General features: G+C 32.4%; 3 protein-coding genes across 3 annotated transcripts; all 3 read left to right on the forward strand.

Moving 5' to 3' along the window:
* Positions 1-376: 376 nt before the first annotated feature.
* Positions 377-2,462, forward strand: LOC110690903 (leucine-rich repeat extensin-like protein 4). Its single transcript, XM_021867808.1, has one exon. The coding sequence runs from the start codon at positions 607-609 to the stop codon at positions 1,921-1,923; it is 1,317 nt and encodes a 438-aa protein (XP_021723500.1). The 5' UTR covers positions 377-606; the 3' UTR covers positions 1,924-2,462.
* Positions 2,463-9,680: 7,218 nt separating this feature from the next.
* Positions 9,681-13,698, forward strand: LOC110691105 (branched-chain-amino-acid aminotransferase 2, chloroplastic-like). Its single transcript, XM_021868039.1, has 9 exons — positions 9,681-9,818; positions 10,437-10,611; positions 10,997-11,173; positions 11,279-11,410; positions 11,683-11,781; positions 11,888-12,004; positions 12,410-12,505; positions 12,671-12,783; positions 12,986-13,698. The coding sequence occupies exons 1-9, from the start codon at positions 9,775-9,777 to the stop codon at positions 13,101-13,103; spliced, it is 1,071 nt and encodes a 356-aa protein (XP_021723731.1). The 5' UTR covers positions 9,681-9,774; the 3' UTR covers positions 13,104-13,698.
* Positions 13,699-13,889: 191 nt separating this feature from the next.
* On the forward strand, positions 13,890-18,422 carry LOC110690904 (branched-chain-amino-acid aminotransferase 2, chloroplastic-like). Its single transcript, XM_021867809.1, has 9 exons — positions 13,890-14,085; positions 14,635-14,812; positions 15,027-15,203; positions 15,506-15,640; positions 15,797-15,895; positions 15,996-16,112; positions 16,462-16,557; positions 16,673-16,785; positions 18,135-18,422. The coding sequence occupies exons 1-9, from the start codon at positions 14,048-14,050 to the stop codon at positions 18,250-18,252; spliced, it is 1,071 nt and encodes a 356-aa protein (XP_021723501.1). The 5' UTR covers positions 13,890-14,047; the 3' UTR covers positions 18,253-18,422.
* Positions 18,423-20,790: the final 2,368 nt, after the last annotated feature.

Raw genomic sequence — 20,790 nt, forward strand, 5'->3', positions numbered from 1 at the left:
ACATTTTTTTTTAAATGGAGGGAGTATGATGGAAGGAAGTAGGAAGAAGGAGATGAAGCAATAAGGGTGAAATTAATTAATCTCCATATCAATGTTACTAAATAAAGAATAATTATTTTAAATGGAGGGATTATGATGGAAGGAAGTAGGAAGAAGGAGATGAAGCAATAAGGGTGAAATTAATTAATCTCCATATCAATGTTACTAAATAAAGAATAATTATCATAATTGGATGATTTCCCCTTTATAATTTTAATATTAGAATAATTATCATAATTGGATGATTTTTCGCATATAATTTCAAATTTTTGATGTCATTTTCAAATTTTCATGAATCACTTTACACTTTGTTTAAGTAATCTCATGAGTCATGACAAAACCTACAAGATTGATTATACACAAAGATTGAGCTAAACAACAAAGATATCTACGAGTACCATTTAATACATACACTTATTTTACACCAAATTAGTAGAGTAAGACCCACCATTTGCTGTCTCCACCTTCACTCATAGCAGTAAACATACACTTCCACACCCAAATTAACACAAACAATCATGAACATAAACACCACCTAATAACCAACTCACAAAAAACTCCTCAAAAATGCCCACATTTCTTCTCATGATCTCCCTCCCCCTCCTCCTCATCTTCTCTACCGAAGCCGCCTTCGGTATCGGCGTCGGCATGGGTGTCGGCATTGGCGGAGGAACTGCAGGTGGAGGCGGTGGTGGTGGAAGTGGGGTTTGGATTGGCGGTGGTGACAACAATCCAAATTCACCCCCACAACAACAACAACAACAACAACCATCACCACCGCCACAACCATCACCACCTAGTCCTAGTCTAAGTAAGGCTTACACAGCTCTGCAAGCATGGAAAGCTGCAATAACTGAAGACCCAAATGGGGTTTTAACCAATTGGGTGGGCCCAAATGTATGCAATTACAAAGGTGTATTTTGCTCATCTTCTCAAGAGAATTATGATGGTGATAATATTTCCCCTGTTTATTCCTCTGTTTCTGCTATAGATCTTAATCATGCAAATCTCAAGGGTATTCTTGTCAAAGAACTTACTCTTCTCACTGAATTATCTCTCCTTCACCTTAATTCCAACAGATTTTCAGGTACAATCCCTCAAAATTTCAAAGATTTTCAATTTCTCACTGAATTAGACCTAAGTAACAACCAATTTTCAGGCACATTTCCCAATCCCATCCTTTACATGCCAAACCTCATCTATCTTGATCTTAGATTCAACAATTTTTATGGGTCAATTCCTGATGATCTTTTCACAAAACAACTTGATGCAATTTTCATAAACAATAACCAATTTCATGGTACACTCCCACAAAATTTGGGCAACTCCCCTGCTTCTGTCATTAACTTGTCAAACAATAATTTTTCTGGGGGTATTCCTGCAAGTTTAGGGTTTGTCAACTCTGCATTGAAAGAAATCCTGTTTTTAAACAACCAATTAAGTGGGTGTATCCCAGAAAATTTGGGGTTGTTCTCTGATATTACTGTTCTTGATTTGAGCTTTAATTCTTTGATGGGTCATTTACCAGATTCATTGTCCTGCCTGGATGATATACAAGTTTTGAACTTGGCACATAATAAATTATCTGGGGAGTTACCAGATTTAGTATGTTCATTAAAAAATTTGTTGAATTTGAGCATTGAGTATAATTTCTTTTCTGGGTATAGCTCAAAATGTTCAAGTTTGTTCATGGGAAGTATTGGGTTTGATTTTTCATTGAATTGTATACCTGGTAAAATGATGCAGAGGCCTCCACCAGAGTGCTATGGAATTCCTGGAACTGATTCAGATAGTTGTTTCAGGATTCCTGCTAAGCCTCTTGTTTGTGGTGGGTCTTTGCTTGATCTTATTCTAAATCTTGGAAGTGTTCCACTTTCTCCTTGAATTCTGTGGGAGTTTTGATTTTTTTAGGGTATTATTACTCGGTAATCAGGGTCCGATTAATTCAGATTCGAGCCAACAAATGTTGCTGTGTTCTCCGGGCTTTAGTGTCAGCTGATTCAAGCACTTGTTGATATGATAGTATTTTAGGATATACCACTCGGTTATTAGGGTCCGACTAATTCAGATTCGAGCCAACAAATGTTGCTGCATTCTCAGGGGTATCAGCTGATCCAATCACTTGTTGGTACAATAGTATTTTAGGGAATATCATTTGGTAATTAGGGTTCGATGACTAATCCAGATTCGAGCCAACAAATGTTGTATTAGCTGATTTAAGCACTTGTTGGTACGATTGTATAAGGAGGGTTATTAACAAAGTTAGTTGGTGTAAGTTTTTGTTTGTAAAAGAGGTTGGTGAAAGGGTATGCTATCTCATTTAGTAGTATTGATGATAGTTGATGATTCTGACATGTAACTATATGCTATTTAATTTGATGCTCAATATTGTATGTAATCCATTTATTAGTACCTTTCCTTCCATGTCCAAGTCAATCTTTGTTTATAATTTACTATGATTTGCTTACATGAACTATTTTGTGTACACTTTGTAATAGCCAACAAATTTGAAGTTTTTAAGGATAGGTACCTAAAATTTGGTTGGAAAATGTAAATGAATTTATACAAATAAATTAGGGACTTGCATTGCATTGCTCTTTGGGTACACTATGTTGATTGCTCTTGGGTTTACCTTACAATATCGTGTAAATCAATACAAAATCAATTTTAATATTCCTGGATTTACCATATAGTATCAATGTCATAAAATTATATTTTAATACCAACATAAAGTAATTGCAATGAACTAATGAAACAAATTCGGTTGATATCGAAAGGGCCAAAGTTATCCAAGCATCAAACTTTGTTCTTTTACTAAGCCAATCAAATGACAAGTATTCATGAAGCATGTATGCAAAAGAAATAATTATATCAACAATGGTTCATCAATCATAATGATATTTTTGTAATTGAATCCATTTTAACTAAACACTTTGAGTATGAGCATGTAACTTAGTAATATCTACGGAGTACATATAAATGAGATTAAAATCATTTCGAGTACATTATTGACATCAATAGTTAAAAAGAACATGTTAACTAAAAATAATTGATACGGATTATAAATGAAGTACTCCGTATTTAGTACGAGTAGTAACCAGAACAAGGAGGATGTGAACGTGACAATGTGTGATATATGAACTTTATTTTAATATTGGTAGTGTATCCTAGTTCTTATCAGTGTGCTGTTGGCTTCAATGGACTGCTTAGTGCTCACTATTAGAACATAAAAGTCAATGACAAAAACAGGGCTCGAGAGTGCAGTGGTCCATTAATTTACCTTTGTATGAATGACTACTCCTACTCGTTTTATTTGTATATATTTCTAATGCCAAGTTTTTGCTTTATGACTACATTTCTTCTCACCTACCTGTCTCTTTAATATTAATCATATTTCAGGTTTTATTATTTATTATTTCTTCTATTTCACGTGAAACTCAAATGCATGCTATACCATAATTATAAATCATATCATATCCAACTAAGATTTGAGAAAATAAAGCTTTATTTTGTATTTGGGATTCTATTTCAAGTCACAAGACATTATTGATTTGTGATTTTACAAAGACAGCTAATATATAGGTGTTGTTTGAATTGTGTCATTTTATGCATTGAATTATACTCTTTCATTCCTCAAATTATGTTACTCTTAGAATTGAGCATGCATATTAAGGGTAGATGATAAAGTAGTTTGATTTTTAATGGTATAGTATTAAACACTAAGAATTTAAAAAATCAATTGATCAACAAAGATTTATTGAAACATCTCACATGACATAAAATAAAAAGAAAAGAGTGCAAGAGTGATGTAACAATGATATGACCTATATCAACACATCACATGAGTTTATTGTGTTAAGTGTGAAAAATTTCCCATTATATAACAAGATATTTGGATGCGAATTAAAATATGAAAATAATATACTTTCTTTGTCTCAGAATAAATGACACGTTTAACCTTTTTTTTTTTTTAGCTATTCAACTACTAAGTTGACCATAATATCATTAGCAACATAACAAATACAAATAAGAAAGCCCGTAATGTAAAGAAAATTCCTCATGATGTGATTTGACTCCGGACCTTAGGTTTAGAAGGCGGAGAACTAACTAACTAGTCTAGTCCACTATCTTACATCTCTAGATTATATTAGACAGGCATGAACTAGTAGCCAACTTAAAATACATCTCTAGATTATACTAGGTGGGCATAGACGAGTAGCCAATTAATGTTAAGTGAATCGTTAAAATTAGATTTATTAGTTTAATTAATTTTATGTGAGGTTGATTTAGATTGAAGTCAAAGTTGAATTAGGTAGTGTCGAAAAATATCAAGGTAATTGGGGTCTACAAAGGTACGAGCGCACTAAGAAAACAGGATAGGCCAATAGTGGGCCAAGCCCACAATGGAAATTGATTGGATTGGGCCAGGTCGATTTGTCTGGTTTACACTCCAATAACATTGATGCCACCATGTACGGTCCGCACGATGAACATGATAATAAGGCAATAGTGAACTAACGCAACTAAGGGTTTGTACATTTCAGCTTAATTGCAGTTCAATTTAGCTCTTAATTGTCTTCTTTAATAATAAGATATTCATTTAAGCTCAATTCAATTCAATTCAGTTCAGTTCAATTCAGCTCTAATTAGTTCAAATTAGTTAATTTTAGCTCAATTCATTAAATGTGAACAGACCCTAAGTAAGAATAATTGTATTTTTATACCAAGATTGCTAATCTTGATCTAGTAGAAAGGAGAACACCTTCCAACTTCTCCCTCTGTCCCTATGTTGTTTTTCCCTATTGGACTTTTTACATTTTCAAGACGCGTCTTATAAGGTATATAATTTCGTTTCTATATGTGTAAAAATTATAAAACGTTCATATTAATAAAATGTACAATGAGACGTATCCAACAAGACCCCATTTGGCTATATTATCAAATTATACATCAATGAATATTTATAGTCAAATTTTTCAAAGTTTAACCCAATTATTTGCAATGGGGCAAAAAAAACGAGGACAGAGGGAATATGAGGTTAGAAGAATCCCCATTATTGACAATTTGCATGACGGGATTTCCTTATCTTCACCCTACACTCCCAAATTGTCTAGCGCACAAAATCAGGTTGGGTTGCCCTGTGAGGGGTTTCGACGTAGTAAGGCATTTTATCTAACCCAAAAAATAACAATAATTGTAAAAGGGGAACTTTTTACTAACGGTCAATTTTTAAGGGTACTTTTATTATAATAATATTTTGATATTAATAAAATATATAACGAGACGAATCCAACAAGATCCCAGATAAGTATATTACAATTAACAAGAATTTATGAACAAAGTTTTTAAACATCGACCCAAATACTTGCAATGGGACAAACAATTAAGTGTAAGATATAATACAATATAATCATGCGAGATCTTGTTGAAGTCATCTCATTGCTTATTTTATTATTATCAAGTTTTATAATACGGATATATAGAAGTGGAGATAAATATGATTTAAGATGCGTATTGAACAACATGAAAAAAAACTATATAAGGACGAGTATTTAGAACTGTCAAAAGTTGACCCGACCTGAAATGCCGACTCAAACCCGATTATTAACCGACCCATCTGAACTCGAAAAAATGATGACCCAAACCCGACCTGAAACCAACCCTAGACCCGAGTTGACCCGAGTATGTGAGACCCGAACCCGAACATGAACTCACCTGGAGATGACCCGACCCGAATATAACCCGTAAATTATTGACCTGAACCGAACCCGACTTGAATCGAAATTGACCTAAACCCGTTTTAACCCGTCAAAACCCGAATTTAACCCAACTTGTTACTAACCTGACCTGAATTCAACCCGATCCATTCCTAACTCGACCCGAATTTAACCCAACCTGTTACAAACCCGACCCGAAATCAACCCGGCTTGTTATTGACTTGACCAAAATTCAACAAGACTTGTTATTGACCCGACCCAATTTTTGCTAGACCTATTACTAACTCGACCAAAAAATTCAACATGATCTATTACTAACCCGACTCGAAATGAACACGACTTGTTATTGACCCGACCTAAATTCAACTGAAATTGTTCCTGACCTGATTTAAAATCACCTTAAATGCAATTTAGACCACTTTATTATTGTTGATCAAAGCATTTTGTCCAGGGAGACCAAGTCAGTCCAGGCCAACAAAAGAAAGGAGCATCATCCTCAAATTTAAGAGTAAAATGTAGTATATATTTGTTGTATGGTCAAAGGAGATAATTATCTTCCTAAATTATAGACTATAGTTCCCTAGTATATTGCCATATATATTATAGTCAAAGGAAATAATTAGCTTGATATGCTAATTATCTATTTATAGTTAGTTGAACCCGAATATGGCCTGACTTGGAAATGACCCGACCTGATTGTAACCTGCAAATTATTCACTTGAACATAACCCGACTTGAATCCGAGAATAACCCGACTTGAAAATGACCCAACCTGATTATAACCCACAAATTATTGACTTGAATCGAACCCTACTTGAACCTGAGAATGACTCGACTTGAAAATGACCCGGCCTGATTATAACCCGCAAATTATTGACTTGAACTACACCCGACTCAAATCCGAGAATGACCCGACCTGTTTATAACCCGCAAATTATTGACTTGAACCCAACCCGACTCGAACTCGAGAATTACCCTAACCAGTTTAAACCTGTGAAAATCCGAATTAAACCCGACCTATTGTTCACCCAACCCGAATGTAACCGACCTGTTATTAACCCGGCCTTAACCCGATAAGAAGTATGACCCGACTAAAGCATGACCCAACCCAAACCAGACCTGCATAGGTTATGGAATTAATCTGAGTTGACCCCACCCACTCTTATCGACCAAAACCCGACCCGTTTACTTGAATTGATAGCTCTACCCGAAACCTCCAAAATATCTCAAAAAGCGTGGAATTAGTCTTCAATTTTGAATTTTTTTTGACTTTTTTTCACCTGGAAATAAATTGTCGAAATTTTTACCATGGTCCCTAATACCCTCCGGGAGTCCAATTGGGTGGGTGGAACCATCCACTTTGCCTTTAAACGACCAATTTACCGGTTTACAACTTGCACCGATTTCATTAACTCAAGCCAACCACGAACATTTATGACAACATATAATGATCATATATGGTTCCAAACGTCATTATATGACCCCGAGATGTATTCCCTAAAATCTCAAGGCTTTTCGACACCATGCCCGAAACCTCCAAAATTTCTCAAAATGCGTGGATATAAGCCTTCAATTTTGGAATTTTATGACTTTTTTCTCCCGAAAATAAAAATTGCCGAAATTTTTACCATGGTCCCTAATATCCTCCGGGAGTCCAATTGGGTTGGTTGAACTATCTAATTTGCCTTTAAACGACCAATTTACCGGCTTACAACTTGCACCGATTTCATTAAATCAAGCCTACCACGAACATTTATGACAACATATAATGATCATAAATGGCTCCAAACGACATTATATGACCCCGATTTTCATCCCTTAGAATTTCAAGACTTTTCGACACCGGGTCCCGAATCCTCTAAAATTTCTCAAAAAGCGTGGATATTAGCCTTCAATTTTGTAATTTTTGACTTTTTTTTGCCCAAAAATAAAAATTGCCGAAATGTTTACTATGGTCCCTAATACCCTCCGGGAGTCCAATTGGGTTGGTGGAACCATCCAATTTGCCTTTAAATGGCCAATTTACCGGTTTATAACTTGCACGGATTTCATTAACTCAAGCATACTACTATACGAACATTTATGACAACATATAATGATCATAAATGGTTCCAAACGAAATAAAATATAGCCCCGAGATGTATCCCCGAAAATATCAAGACTTTTCTACACTGGCCCCCGAAATCTCCAAAATTTTAAAAAAAAGCGTGGATATAAGCCTTCAATTTTGGATTTTTTTGACCTTTTTTTTTACACCCGGAAATAAAAATTGTTGAAATGTTTACCATGCTCCCTAATACATTCTGGGAGTCTAATTGGGTGTGTGGAACCATCCAATTTGCTGTTAAACGACCAATTATCGGTTTACAACTTGCACCGATTTCATTAGTTTAGGCCTACCACAAACATTTATGATAACAAATAATGATCATATATGGTTCCAAATGACATTATATGACCTCGAGATATATCCCATAGAATTTCAAGACTTTTCAACACCGGGCCTCGAAACCTACAAAATTACTCAAAAAGCATGGATATTAGCCTTCAATTTTAGAATTTTTGACTTTTTTAGTCCGGAAATAAAAATTGCCAAATTTTTTACCATGGTCCTTAATACCCTACTGTGTGGAACCATCCAATTTGCTGTTAAACGACCAATTTACCGGTTTACAACTTTCACCGATTTACCGGTGTACAACGACCAATTTAATTAACTTACACCGAACCCGACTTGAACCGAAATTGACCTTAACCCGTTTTAACCCGAATTTAACCCGACTTGTTACTAACCTGACCTGAATTCAGCCTGAGCCGTTCCAAACTAGACCCGAAATTTTTTGATCAACAAATGTTTTTATTTTTTTTAATTTTTTTTTTAAATACAAATGGTTTTTTAATTTAGTTGAATGATCTCTTTTTAAATTTTAAATAAATTGAAACTTGCATACTTGTGGTGCGCTGAGAATTTCACAAGGAAATTCGGTGGCCGGTGAGACTTAAGTTACTCAGTGGAATTAAAAGGTTAATTATTATTTTTTTATTTGTATTTTTAAGGAAAAATATAATAAAAGTCGGTGCTACTTGGTATAAACGAGTAATTAGGTAGAATATATAATTAATAATTAGTTACTTTGCATTTGATTAGTTTTTTTTTAGCAACAACTCTGGTAATTAGGCGAATCTCCTTGCAAGTAGCAAGGTGTTTTGAACAATTTTTTCGTTGGTGCTTAACTTACTTTTACTTAAATTACAGGAAAAATTCTCAATTGAAAAAAAAAACTCCACATGAACTCAACATATGCCTAATATACAAGACTTAAAATCAAATCTTGTCTACTTCCTTCGATCCTGTTTACGTACGTAGCCCATTTTGACTGAGCATGTATGCAATGTGCCAATGTGAAATGTAAGTCGATAATGTCTATAATAATCAATTAATCATCAATATTAAAGAGTTGATATTTAGAATATGTATTTGAAACAATTCTAATAAATTGCCATATGCACATAATTTAATCAAGTATTAAGTATAATTCCCAAATAAAGTATTAATTTAAAAGTCAAATTGAAACATTTAAAAACGAATAAAAATATGTACTATTTGTGGCTTTGGAGCTAGTCCACATGCGTTAAATATTCCAAATAAATATTTTACTATGACTCTACGAGTCATGCAAGTTAGCTTATAGTAAGTTGTATTATATTCCCATCAAATAAATAAAATTAATATTGGTTCCATCTCAGAAGTTTCTCCCAATTAAAGAAATCTATAAGGAATTTGCCTACATAATTCCATAATTCGTAGTCTTAGATTTATACATTAAAATTGACCCTATAATAAAGTCTTTATTATTAAATTTGTAATAGTCCTACATCATTGTAACAAAATTATATATACAGATCGAGATACCAAACATTAGCACCACAATACCACTACAAAACTTGTTATATTCACACCATCTCTTCAATCTCTATCTGAAATTGATATAGCACGTATAAATCTTACATTTCATCCATGGCGCCGGCGGCAATATCGTCTTCAGTTTCTTCTGGATTAAGGTAAATGTCGCAATTTCGCCTAAATATGTTTTATTTTTGTAAAGCTTCATAAAATCTCTTTAGTCATGGACTTATATTTGCTTCATTGCGGTAATTAATATGGTGCATTTGCATATTCCTATTCTTTTACTTACTTTTTAGTCACTAATATATATATATGTTATTGATTAACTAATCATTTTTTTTATGTTTAACTTCTTTAATCCAAATCTGTACCACTACAACAGTGAATTGAAACGATAATCTTGAAGTCAATTGTCTCACTTGGAATAAAATAAAAGAACGCCTTTTAATATATAGTATAGATTAGATCAATTTCTAAATCAACTTTATTCTAGATTATTCAATAGATTAATTAGATAGCTTATGTAATAACGTAAATACGATTAGAGAATGATGCTCACGTTACAGTTTGTGTGTGGACGGATATAACCTCCTTTAAATAATCGTAACTTTTAAACCATTACTATGCTGAGAGTGAAGGATAACTTAAATGGTTAGAGCTTTCATCCCGGTTCCAAGAGATTATGATATCGATTCTCATCATCCGTTCTTGTGGCTCTAAAAAAAAAAATGCTACGTATGATTAACGACGACATTTAATTTATTTTTTGGTAGCGATGAGAACAGCTACGCGGACATTGATTGGGACACATTAGGATTTGGGCTAACAAGTACAGATTACATGTACAAGATGAAATGTTTCAAAGATGAGGAATTTACGGAAGGTAAACTAATTCCATATGGAAACATCGAGCTGAGTCCTGCTGCTTGTGTTTTGAATTATGGCCAGGTAATTAATTAAGCTTATGTTTAGTAAATTTCTTTAATTTTATTTCGTTAACTCATGCAGGCACTAATGATTAATTTTGTAAGCTGCTTTGTATATAAAAATACTACCTCCGTTAATTTTTAGTGGCAACTTTGAAATATTTTATATCTCACAAATAATAACACAATGTTCAACTAAAAGTTAACGAATGTAGTAACATTAATTATAATTATTAAGATGAGAAACTTTTACAAAGGACTATGTCTCAGATCAACATGAATGTGACAAAGTATGCTATCAAGTCCTACCTTGGTCTAGATTTAGCTGTCACGTGGCTGAATTTAAATTACACTATTTACGCGACAATTAGTCTTAAGCTGACTATAGTAATTTTGTGCTTGTAAAGGGTTTATTTGAAGGATTGAAGGCAATGAGGAGAGAAGATGGGAAGGTTGTTTTATTCCGACCTGATGAAAATGCGTTACGTATGAGAATAGGTGCCGAAAGAATATGTATGCCTTCGCCTTCAGTTGATCAATTTATTGATGCAGTTAAACAAACTGCTCTTGCTAATAAACATTGGGTATGTGATTTATTAATGTAACTACAAGTTAATCATCCCCTTTAATTTGTATTATTGTGATATTATTTGATAAAATTTTTGATCTCATACAATATGTTGTAACAGATTCCTCCACCAGGGAAAGGTTCATTATACATTAGACCTTTGCTCCTAGGAATTGGGGCAATCCTAGGTGTGGCTCCGGCTCCCGAGTACACATTCCTTATCTATGCTTCTCCAGTTCGTAACTATTTTAAGGTTTACTCTCTCTGTTCTATAATATAATATTACATATGCAGTACTTATTTAGAAATAGATGGAGTATATGATTTTAATATTGAATTAATATTAAAAAAGTATACATTATAACGAATCCAACAATATATTATACATCATTTGTTTTTTATATATTAGTGAATTAATCAAGTCAAAACCATTATGTGAATGGTGGAAAAAGTCAAACTATAACACTTATTAAAATAGAGATGGAGTAGCGTTTTAAGTTGTAATCGGAATTTATCTTGTGTTAGGAAGAGAGTGCTGCATTGAATTTGTATGTTGAGGATCAGTTTGATCGTGCTTCTCGTGGTGGTGCTGGTGGGGTGAAATCAATTACCAACTATGCGCCAGTAAGCAAATGTTTTTCTCTCTTTAATTTCAACGGGTATCATTGATTTTGTGAAATCGATCTACATCTATTACCAACTTATGATCACTTGCTCTTATATATTTTAGGCTATGAAACCATTGGCAAAAGCGAAAAACAATGGTTATTCGGATGTCTTGTATCTTGATTCCTCGACTGGGAAATATATAGAGGAGGTCTCTGCTTGTAATATATTTATGGTTAAGGTAATACATATTTCTTGGATCCTACTCCCTCCGTCCCTTTATTTTTGTCCCATTGTTATTTTTTGGGACAAATTTGTAAATTTTTACAAATTAACGTTAATTTACAAGAGACAATATAGTCATGAGTGATCTTGTAGATTCGACTTATTGCATATTTTATTAATATCAATTTTTTATAATTTTTACATGTATGAAAATGAATATATATATATACGTTTTAAGACGCGTCTTGAAAATCATAAAAATTCAAATAGGGTAATAAAATAGGGACAGATGAAGTATATATATTAATGAAAAAATGTACTCTCAATTTATTAAGCATGACTGCATGAGTCAATAGAAATCACTAAGACTAAGATGCATGGTTCATTTAATTTGAAGGCATATACTATGTACATGTTACAGGACAAAATAATCTCTACTCCACCAACAAAAGGCACAATTCTCCCAGGAGTGACTAGAAAAAGCATGATCGAAATTGCTCGAGAACAAGGTTTTAAGGTTAGTCAAATCATTCAATTCACTCCAAAATGTAATCAAGGTTATACACCGCCAGGTTGAAAAACCAATACGAGTACCGGAGTACGTATTTAGCAATATGATATGAATGACTAAGCTACTCGACTATATATAGCAACTTGTCTCAAATGAGTACCACTTGTTTAGGTTGAGGAGCGGCAGATTGCGGTGGATGAATTGCTCGAAGCAGATGAAGCTTTCTGCACCGGAACTGCTGTTGTGGTTGTACCCGTGGGTAGCATAACATACCAAGGCAAAAGGTTTGTACACAGCGACTTCGATTTTTTATGAAAATTTTATATTAATTGTTTGAAATATAACTACTATAATGTTTTAATATTATAGGCCTTATACTAATGGTCAAAATAATATAAGTATGAACACGACGATTTAAAGAAAGTTTTTTTTTTTTTGTATTTAACAAGGTACCTAATGCAATTTTTTGACATGGAAACAATGCAGGGTAGAATACGGAACAACAAACACCAGTTCAATGTATAAGAAACTCTCGTCAATATATGTTGGTATTCAAAATGGTCAGATTGAAGACAAGAAGGGTTGGATAGTCGAAATTAATTAACTAGGGTATATATATTTTCATATTATTGCTTGTTTCATTAATATGAAATTGAAAATGTTATTTGTAGTTTATTTGATCAAAGTATTAATTGTGTTTTGCAAGTATAATTCATAGTTTCCAAAGAATATTGCAGACATTAGTTAAGCATTCAATATAATGCACTAGAAGATTTTATAAATTTAACCGATTAACCCCAAGAGTTGGTACATGCCCTAATAGACAGCTATTTACTCCATTGGGTGTTATTGAGTTTTTCTAAGAAAGTGCATCTTTATCCTTTAACCTTTTCCGGTCAACAACCATCACATGTCTACTTCACAAGTCACAACCTACCCTTCTAGTGAATACTTGAAATAAATACTAATGCATTTGACAAGCGTGAAATGAAAGTGTTGCAAATAAATAAAAAAAGGAAAAAAAAAGAGAAATAATAAAGTGTATGTACCATCATGAGCACTATCATTTTATAATAAAACGTGAAATGAAAGTATGCAAATAGAAAAAATAGAGAAATAATAAAGTATGTACCATCATGAGCACTATGCACCCGGATGCACCAACTACTCCAAACAGTCCTTATTTTCTCCAAACAAAACTAAAAACAAATGCATCAAGACTAGACCTTAATTACTACATTTATCACAAGCAATGGACTTTGATTTCAAGTTGTATTCTTTTGACTCAACTTTATATTAATCTATTTGATTAAGTACATGTAAGATTATCTATATATAAGGCTTATTATATTGGTTGCCTGAATAAGTTGTCCACTTTTATACCTGCTCTATTCATGCATCTAGATACAATTAAGATAATCATGATTAAAAAAATGCGACTAATGTTTAGCAACACCTACGCCGAAAAGGACATTCATGTAGTATAAATTTCATAATCCTTTTGTCTTTCTTCGGTCATATAGCTTGATTTAACCTTTAGATTCATCCATGGCCTCGGTATCATCTTTGATTTCTTCGGGGTTAAGGTAATTTTATGTTAAGTTGGTGATTTTTTAACATAATTAGTCATGGATTAATATTTATTTTGCTTCTTCGTAATATTTTGGTGCATTTATATTTGTATTATTCTTTTAGTTACTAAATGGTTTTTAACTAATCAATTTCTTTTATGTTTGTCTTCTTAATTCAAATCCAAGTTCATACAATAGGAAGAATTTCTAGTAAATTTGAAACATCATATGAATGAACTGAAATTAAACTACCTTTTAAACCAATTGACCTACATTAAAAGAAATAGTAATGAACATCTTTACACAAGATTTTAATACAGTAACGAACGTAGTAGAGTTATTTCAATTCCTAAATAAACTTATATTCTAGATAGGTAAATAGACTAACTTGATTGTTCATGTAAATACATTAAGGTTTGTGTACATGTGGATAAACCTACCTTAATTAACTTGTATGCGGATTGTCTCTTCCTATTACGCTATAAACGTTACTAGTATGATTTATTTGTACGTACTTCATCGTACGACCTAACGAAGTAACGAAATTTAATTTAATTTGCTCAGTGGCGATGAAAATGGGTACGCAGACATTGATTGGGACACATTAGGATTTGGGCTAACAAGCACAGATTACATGTACAAGATGAAATGTTTCAAAGATGAAGAATTTACGGAGGGTCAATTAATTCCATATGGAAACATTGAGTTGAGTCCTGCTGCTTGTGTCTTGAATTATGGCCAGGTAATTAAGCTTATGTTTACTAATATAATTTTCATGTTATCAAGTATTGAACTACTATACCTTCGTCTACTCGTAAAAAAAAAAAAAAAAAAAAAAAAAAAAAAAAAAAAAAACTATACCTTGTCTAGATTTAGTTGTCATGTTAGTAACTGAATTTAAATTACACAATCATACCAGGTTGACAATAGGTTGTTTTTTTTTTTGGGTTGCAAAGGGTATATTTGAAGGAATGAAGGCACTAAGGAGAGAAGATGGGAAGATTGTTTTATTCCGACCAGATGAAAATGCGTTACGCATGAAAAAAGGCGCCGAAAGAATGTGTATGCCTTCTCCTTCGGTTGATCAATTTATTGATGCAATTAAACAAACAGCTCTTGCTAATAAACGTTGGGTATGTGGCATAATTTTCCAACCTTTTTATGGTGTCAAATTATTATAGGGAAATTCTCAGTTTCTCATATTGAGAAACGAAATTTATTTCTTACGATGAGGCTATTTTTGTGAATAAATTAATCAATAGCCTTTTCATTATTGTGGGCTTCACAATTGAATAAAGTTGTTGATTGGTTTATTTACGAAAATGTCGTGAGAAACAAATTTTACATAATTTAATTATATGTATTAAATTTTTGAACTTTGTATAGTGATATATTATTTGATACAAACCCTACTATACTACATATAATGTCACAGATTCCTCCACCAGGGAAAGGTTCGCTATACATTAGACCTTTGCTCCTAGGAACTGGAGCAACACTGAGTGTTGCTCCAGCTCCGGAGTACACATTCCTCGTCTATGCTTCTCCTGTTCGTAACAACTATTTTAAGGTTTATTTCTAAGATAACTTTTCTTCATAATTATTCTAATTGTTACATTTTCTCTTCGGTTAATTAGAAATTATATAGATGGAGTATATGATTTAATTAAGATTAATTTGATGGTGTGCTAAATAATTGTACCTTATTTTCTTCGTATTTAATTAGGAAGAGAGTGCGACCTTGAATTTGTATGTTGAGGATCAATTTGATCGTGCTTCTCGTGGTGGTGTTGGTGGTATGAAATCGATTACCAACTATGCGCCAGTAAGCTTTATTTTGTTTATTTTTCCTTATGAAATCGATCTGAAATAATCTATACTAATTTACCTACTAATTATTTCTTGCTCTACATATAATTTTTCAGGGCATGAAACCATTGGCAAAAGCGAAAAACAATGGATATTCGGATGTCTTGTATCTTGATTCAGTAAGCGGGAAATATGTAGAGGAAGTCTCTGCTTGTAATATATTTATGGTAAAGGTAATATCTCTTAGATGAAAAAAAATGTACTTCAAAATTATTTTGCACCACTCATAGAAATCACTAGGACTAATTTAGATGCTTCATTAGAATGCATATTGATAGAGTATAAAACATATTCTCGAGTTTCAAGCATTAGATTAAGTTTTAATTTGAGCTGGTCCTCTAACATGATATCGGAGTTAATATGATACTAAGGTAACAGATTCAAATCATATCCTCTCCTATTTTTAAGTGGAATATTTCAATGCACGCTAGTTATGCAGAGGGCCCATGCTGTATCCACACTTCAAGCCCAACAATCTCTCATGTATTGGTCCTCTAACACATATACTATGCATATTTATAGGATAACATAATCTCAACTCCACCAATAAAACGTACAATTCTCCCAGGAGTGACGAGAAAAAGCATGATCGAAATTGGTCGAGAACAAGGTTTTAAGGTTAGTCATTAGACTCATTACAGTCTAAAAAAACATATACCCGCCAAGTTGAACAATTTAGCAATATACTTGTATAGCACTCTATCTCAGATTTTCATTACTGATTCTTGTTTAGGTTGAGGAGCAACAGATCGCAGTGGAGGAGTTGCTTGAAGCAGATGAAGCTTTCTGCACCGGAACTGCTGTCGTGGTTGTTCCTGTGGGTACCATTACTTACCAAGGCAAGAGGTATATATAAATTTTGAGTTTTTTTTTTTTAAAAAAAATTAATATTTTTTTTTTACTCCGCATATGAACTGATAAAATATGAAAATATAACGCGAAAGAATAAAATAATTGTAAGTTTGAAAATCTATTTTTATCTTTCTAAAATCATTTTTGAAAAATTAAATTATAATTAAAATTTAGAAAATAAAAAAATCATCATTGTTCTTTATTCATGATCTAAATTAATCACCCCCAAAATCTTGTATAATCTATTTGCAACTCAAACCAAAATTCCGACCAAAAAATTCTGTCCAAACATCGGATTTATTGGGTTTCGAATCTGCTTCCATAATCCATATACAAATTTCGTTTTACGGTTCGATTGATAATTTTGATTTATGTAAAAATCAAGTTCTTTGATAGTTTTGAAGATGAAAATAACCTTAGAAGCGTGTATTACGATAATTTAAAGCACGATTTTTTCAATTTTTATGAAAATCAATGGATAACGAGGGTGTATTATGCAATTTAGAGTTCGATTTTTTTTTTCACAAACTTGTCTGATCCAGAATTGAGATATGTGATTTTTTAAATCTGTTTGTGGTTAAAGGTAGGTGATTGACTGTATTTATTTAGGTCATTACCTAACTCACAAACAAGTTCAAGAAAACTTAATTACCGGATCAAATAGGGGTTGCGAACAAAAAAATGCGACCACTCCATCTTCTACACACTTTATATTCCTTATTTTTTGGTAAAATTGCACAATTTGAGTTCACATAAATCATATTTTCAAACCATTCAAAGCGGAATTCGTCCTTTGCAAATAATTATAAATGAGATTGTTGTTGATATTTTTTTTTTATGAACAAAAACCTATAATCAAAAATTGCAAAAAAAAAAAAAAAAAAAAAAAAAGGCAAAAACACAATTTATTTTCGAATTTTTATCCTGATTTTAGTTCGGGTTTACAAATTTATCAACAACTAATATTGATTGTGGAAATGGGGAGCTAATTTTTGACATGATTGATGGACATTGATGAACAATGATGAACAATATGATTAATTATAAACAATTTTGATTTTTTATTTTTAATTATAACTATAAATTCAAAATTAATTAATATTATAAAAATAGACTTTCATAATTTATAATTATGTATTTCTTAAAAAAAAACATTTATTAAAAGGAATACATACAAAAATAAAATTTTAATACATTATGGATATAAAAAATAATTTAAAATAAAAATAAAAATATTAATTACAGGCCAATAAGATTTCACCACATTAGCAAATTGTGGTGTCATTTATAAAGAATGACATCGTAGAATTTTCACACATTTTATGCATTTTTTTTGTTTGCAGGGTAGAATACTTGGCATCAGACACCGATTCGACGTTTAAGAAACTGTTGTCAATATATGTTGGCATTCAAAATGGCCAGATTGAAGACAAGAAGGGTTGGATAGTTGAAATTAATTAAGGTGTACTTTTATACTGTTTCATTTGTATGAAATTGGAAATGTAATTGGTAGTTTGATCAAAAAACATTCTTTGTGTTGTTTTGCAAGTTTTATTCATAAATTGTTGAATTTATAAAGGGAGAAAGATTAATAACTTGATTTTCTTAATACCAAAGATTACACGGCTTATATAGACTAGCAAAAATAACTAACAACTAGAATAATGGAAGCATTACTGACATGATGCATGTAGCACATGACCCACTAGTCCACTAGTGCACTACCTACCAAATTATCTCAACAAACAATAGACTAAGTCAGACCAATAACCATAACACTTAAAAATAGGAAATACGTTGACTAACACTATTTTGAAGCACTACAACCAACATAAATTACAGATTAGAATTTACGTATCCATTATTCTATTAGCGGTAGTAAAGTCATTTTCATTAACTTTGTGCTTGTGGATGAATTCTTAACTTATAGTAGTAGTACTATTCAAAAAACTTATAGTAGTAGTTGGGACGTAGAATAAGGAAGATTTGTGATTTAGAACCTTTCGTATAAGTGACTTTGTTTATTGCAACATTTTCAAAGAAATTGTATTTACAACGTAACCTTCGAAACAAAATCATCAGAATTTGATACTTTGTTATATTCTAATGTTTGATTTTTATATAATGCTTCATTGTCAGTAGTATATATTTGTAATATACTAAATTTCTTAATGTATTCTTGAGTTTTGATGGGTCGTCTAAAGCTATTAGAAAAACAAGTAAAAGTGTAAAACCACGATATGTGTTTTATAGACTTGGTTTTATACTGAATTAGAACTTAAAAGAGGTCGTCCTCTACTAAAATGTAGCCTAATGAGGGTCTTTTTTCTATATATATTTTGTGTAACCAATTAGTTGAGACGCACAAGGTCAGGGCCGTTCCTGAGATTTCGGTGGCCTGGGGCAAAAACATAAACTGGGGCCCTAATTGACAATACTATATAAAATTTTAAGAAAATTGGGTATGCAAAATGAAAATACATATTTTATTATGATTAATATATAATTTAAAAACATCAAATTTCATAAAACATTGAAATTACATTTCCATAACTCTCGTTGAAATAATTACACCAGCCGAACCATTCAAACCAAGTATCCAACCAATCAATTAGATTTTTTTTCCCCAAATTTTGTAATATTTGACTGAAAGTAGTTATACAGTTTAAGAAAAATATAATTTAATACAAATAAGAGAACTTGATGAATAAAGTCATGTATGCACCATTCAAAAAAAAAAAGAAGTAGGGTATGCAAAGAGAATTACATATAATTAGATAAATTCCCGTTGAAAATTGAAGAGTAAAAAGACCGTTTATTTTAGTTTTTATCTTCAATTGAATCGAGAAAGAGAAGGAATTTAACTAACTGAAAATTGTAATGAGATACATTTTAAAAAATAAAATTACCAAAAACGGGGATACAATTAGGGAAGAAATACGTTGACCAAAAATGTCATTTGATATTTTGGAATTCTACGGCACTATTGTAGTGTTGTACAATACACACTTCTTGTTTTTTTTATTTCTTTTTTCTTAAAAAATATATATACATAGTATTATTTAGTAGGAAGTATATTTTTCTGGGGCCTTGTATTGTATTAAAGCTGGACATTTTAACAAGGGGACCAGGGCAGCCGCCCCAGCTGCCCTCCCCTTGCTACGGCCCTGCACAAGGTACAATCACATTATCAAGGCGCCCTAATTAATCTCTTTTATAATTAAACGTTTGAAAAACATTAAGATTTTGACTAAATATTCATCAACTATTGCTTGAATCATAATCTGATTAACCTATTTTTCATGACAATGAGATGTATCCCCTAGGGCCTCAAGACTTTTCGCCACTGGGCCCCGGAATCTCCGAAATTTCTCAAAAGCGTGGATAATAGTCTTCAATATTGAAATTTTTAGACCTTTTTCGCTCCCAAAATAAAAATTGCCGAGATGTATACCATTTTCCCTGATACACTCCGGGCAAAGATTCCATTTAGTGGGTGAAACCATCCAATTTGCCTTAAAACAGTCAATTTACCCGTTCACAACTTGCACCGATTTCGTGAACTCAAGCCTACCATGGACATTTATGACGACATAAAATGATCATATATGCTTCCAAACGACATTATATGATCCTAAGATATATCCCCTAGGACCTCAAGAATTTTCGCCACTGGGCCCCGTAATCTCTGAAATTCTGCAAAAAGCGTGGATAATAGCTTTCAATTTTGGAATTTTTTTTGACCATTTTTTCACCCGGAAATAAAAATTTCCGAGAAGTTTCCCATGGTTCCTTATACCATCCAGGAGTACAATTAGGTGGCTAGTACCATTTAATTTTCCTTAAAATAGTTAATACCCGTTCACAACTTGCACCAATTTCGTGAACGCTAGCCTTCCACGAACATTTAGGACAACATATAATGGTCATATATGGTTCCAAACGACATTTTATGAACCTGAGATGTATCCCCTAGAGCCTCAATACATTTTGCCACCT

The sequence above is a fragment of the Chenopodium quinoa genome, unplaced genomic scaffold, assembly GCF_001683475.1.
Source record: "Chenopodium quinoa cultivar QQ74 unplaced genomic scaffold, ASM168347v1, whole genome shotgun sequence".
NCBI classification, from domain to species: Eukaryota; Viridiplantae; Streptophyta; class Magnoliopsida; order Caryophyllales; family Amaranthaceae; genus Chenopodium; species Chenopodium quinoa.

Excerpts from the sequence above, each read along its gene's own strand:
- LOC110690903 (XM_021867808.1), top strand. The coding sequence starts at position 607 with ATGCCCACATTTCTTCTCATGATCTCCCTCCCCCTCCTCCTCATCTTC.
- LOC110691105 (XM_021868039.1), top strand. The coding sequence starts at position 9,775 with ATGGCGCCGGCGGCAATATCGTCTTCAGTTTCTTCTGGATTAAG. Across the intron at positions 11,411-11,682 it reads CAGTTCGTAACTATTTTAAG|GAAGAGAGTGCTGCATTGAA; the intron begins GTTTACTCTCTC and ends ATCTTGTGTTAG. Across the intron at positions 11,782-11,887 it reads CAATTACCAACTATGCGCCA|GCTATGAAACCATTGGCAAA; the intron begins GTAAGCAAATGT and ends TATATATTTTAG.
- LOC110690904 (XM_021867809.1), top strand. The coding sequence starts at position 14,048 with ATGGCCTCGGTATCATCTTTGATTTCTTCGGGGTTAAG. Across the intron at positions 14,813-15,026 it reads GTGTCTTGAATTATGGCCAG|GGTATATTTGAAGGAATGAA; the intron begins GTAATTAAGCTT and ends TGGGTTGCAAAG. Across the intron at positions 15,204-15,505 it reads CTCTTGCTAATAAACGTTGG|ATTCCTCCACCAGGGAAAGG; the intron begins GTATGTGGCATA and ends ATAATGTCACAG.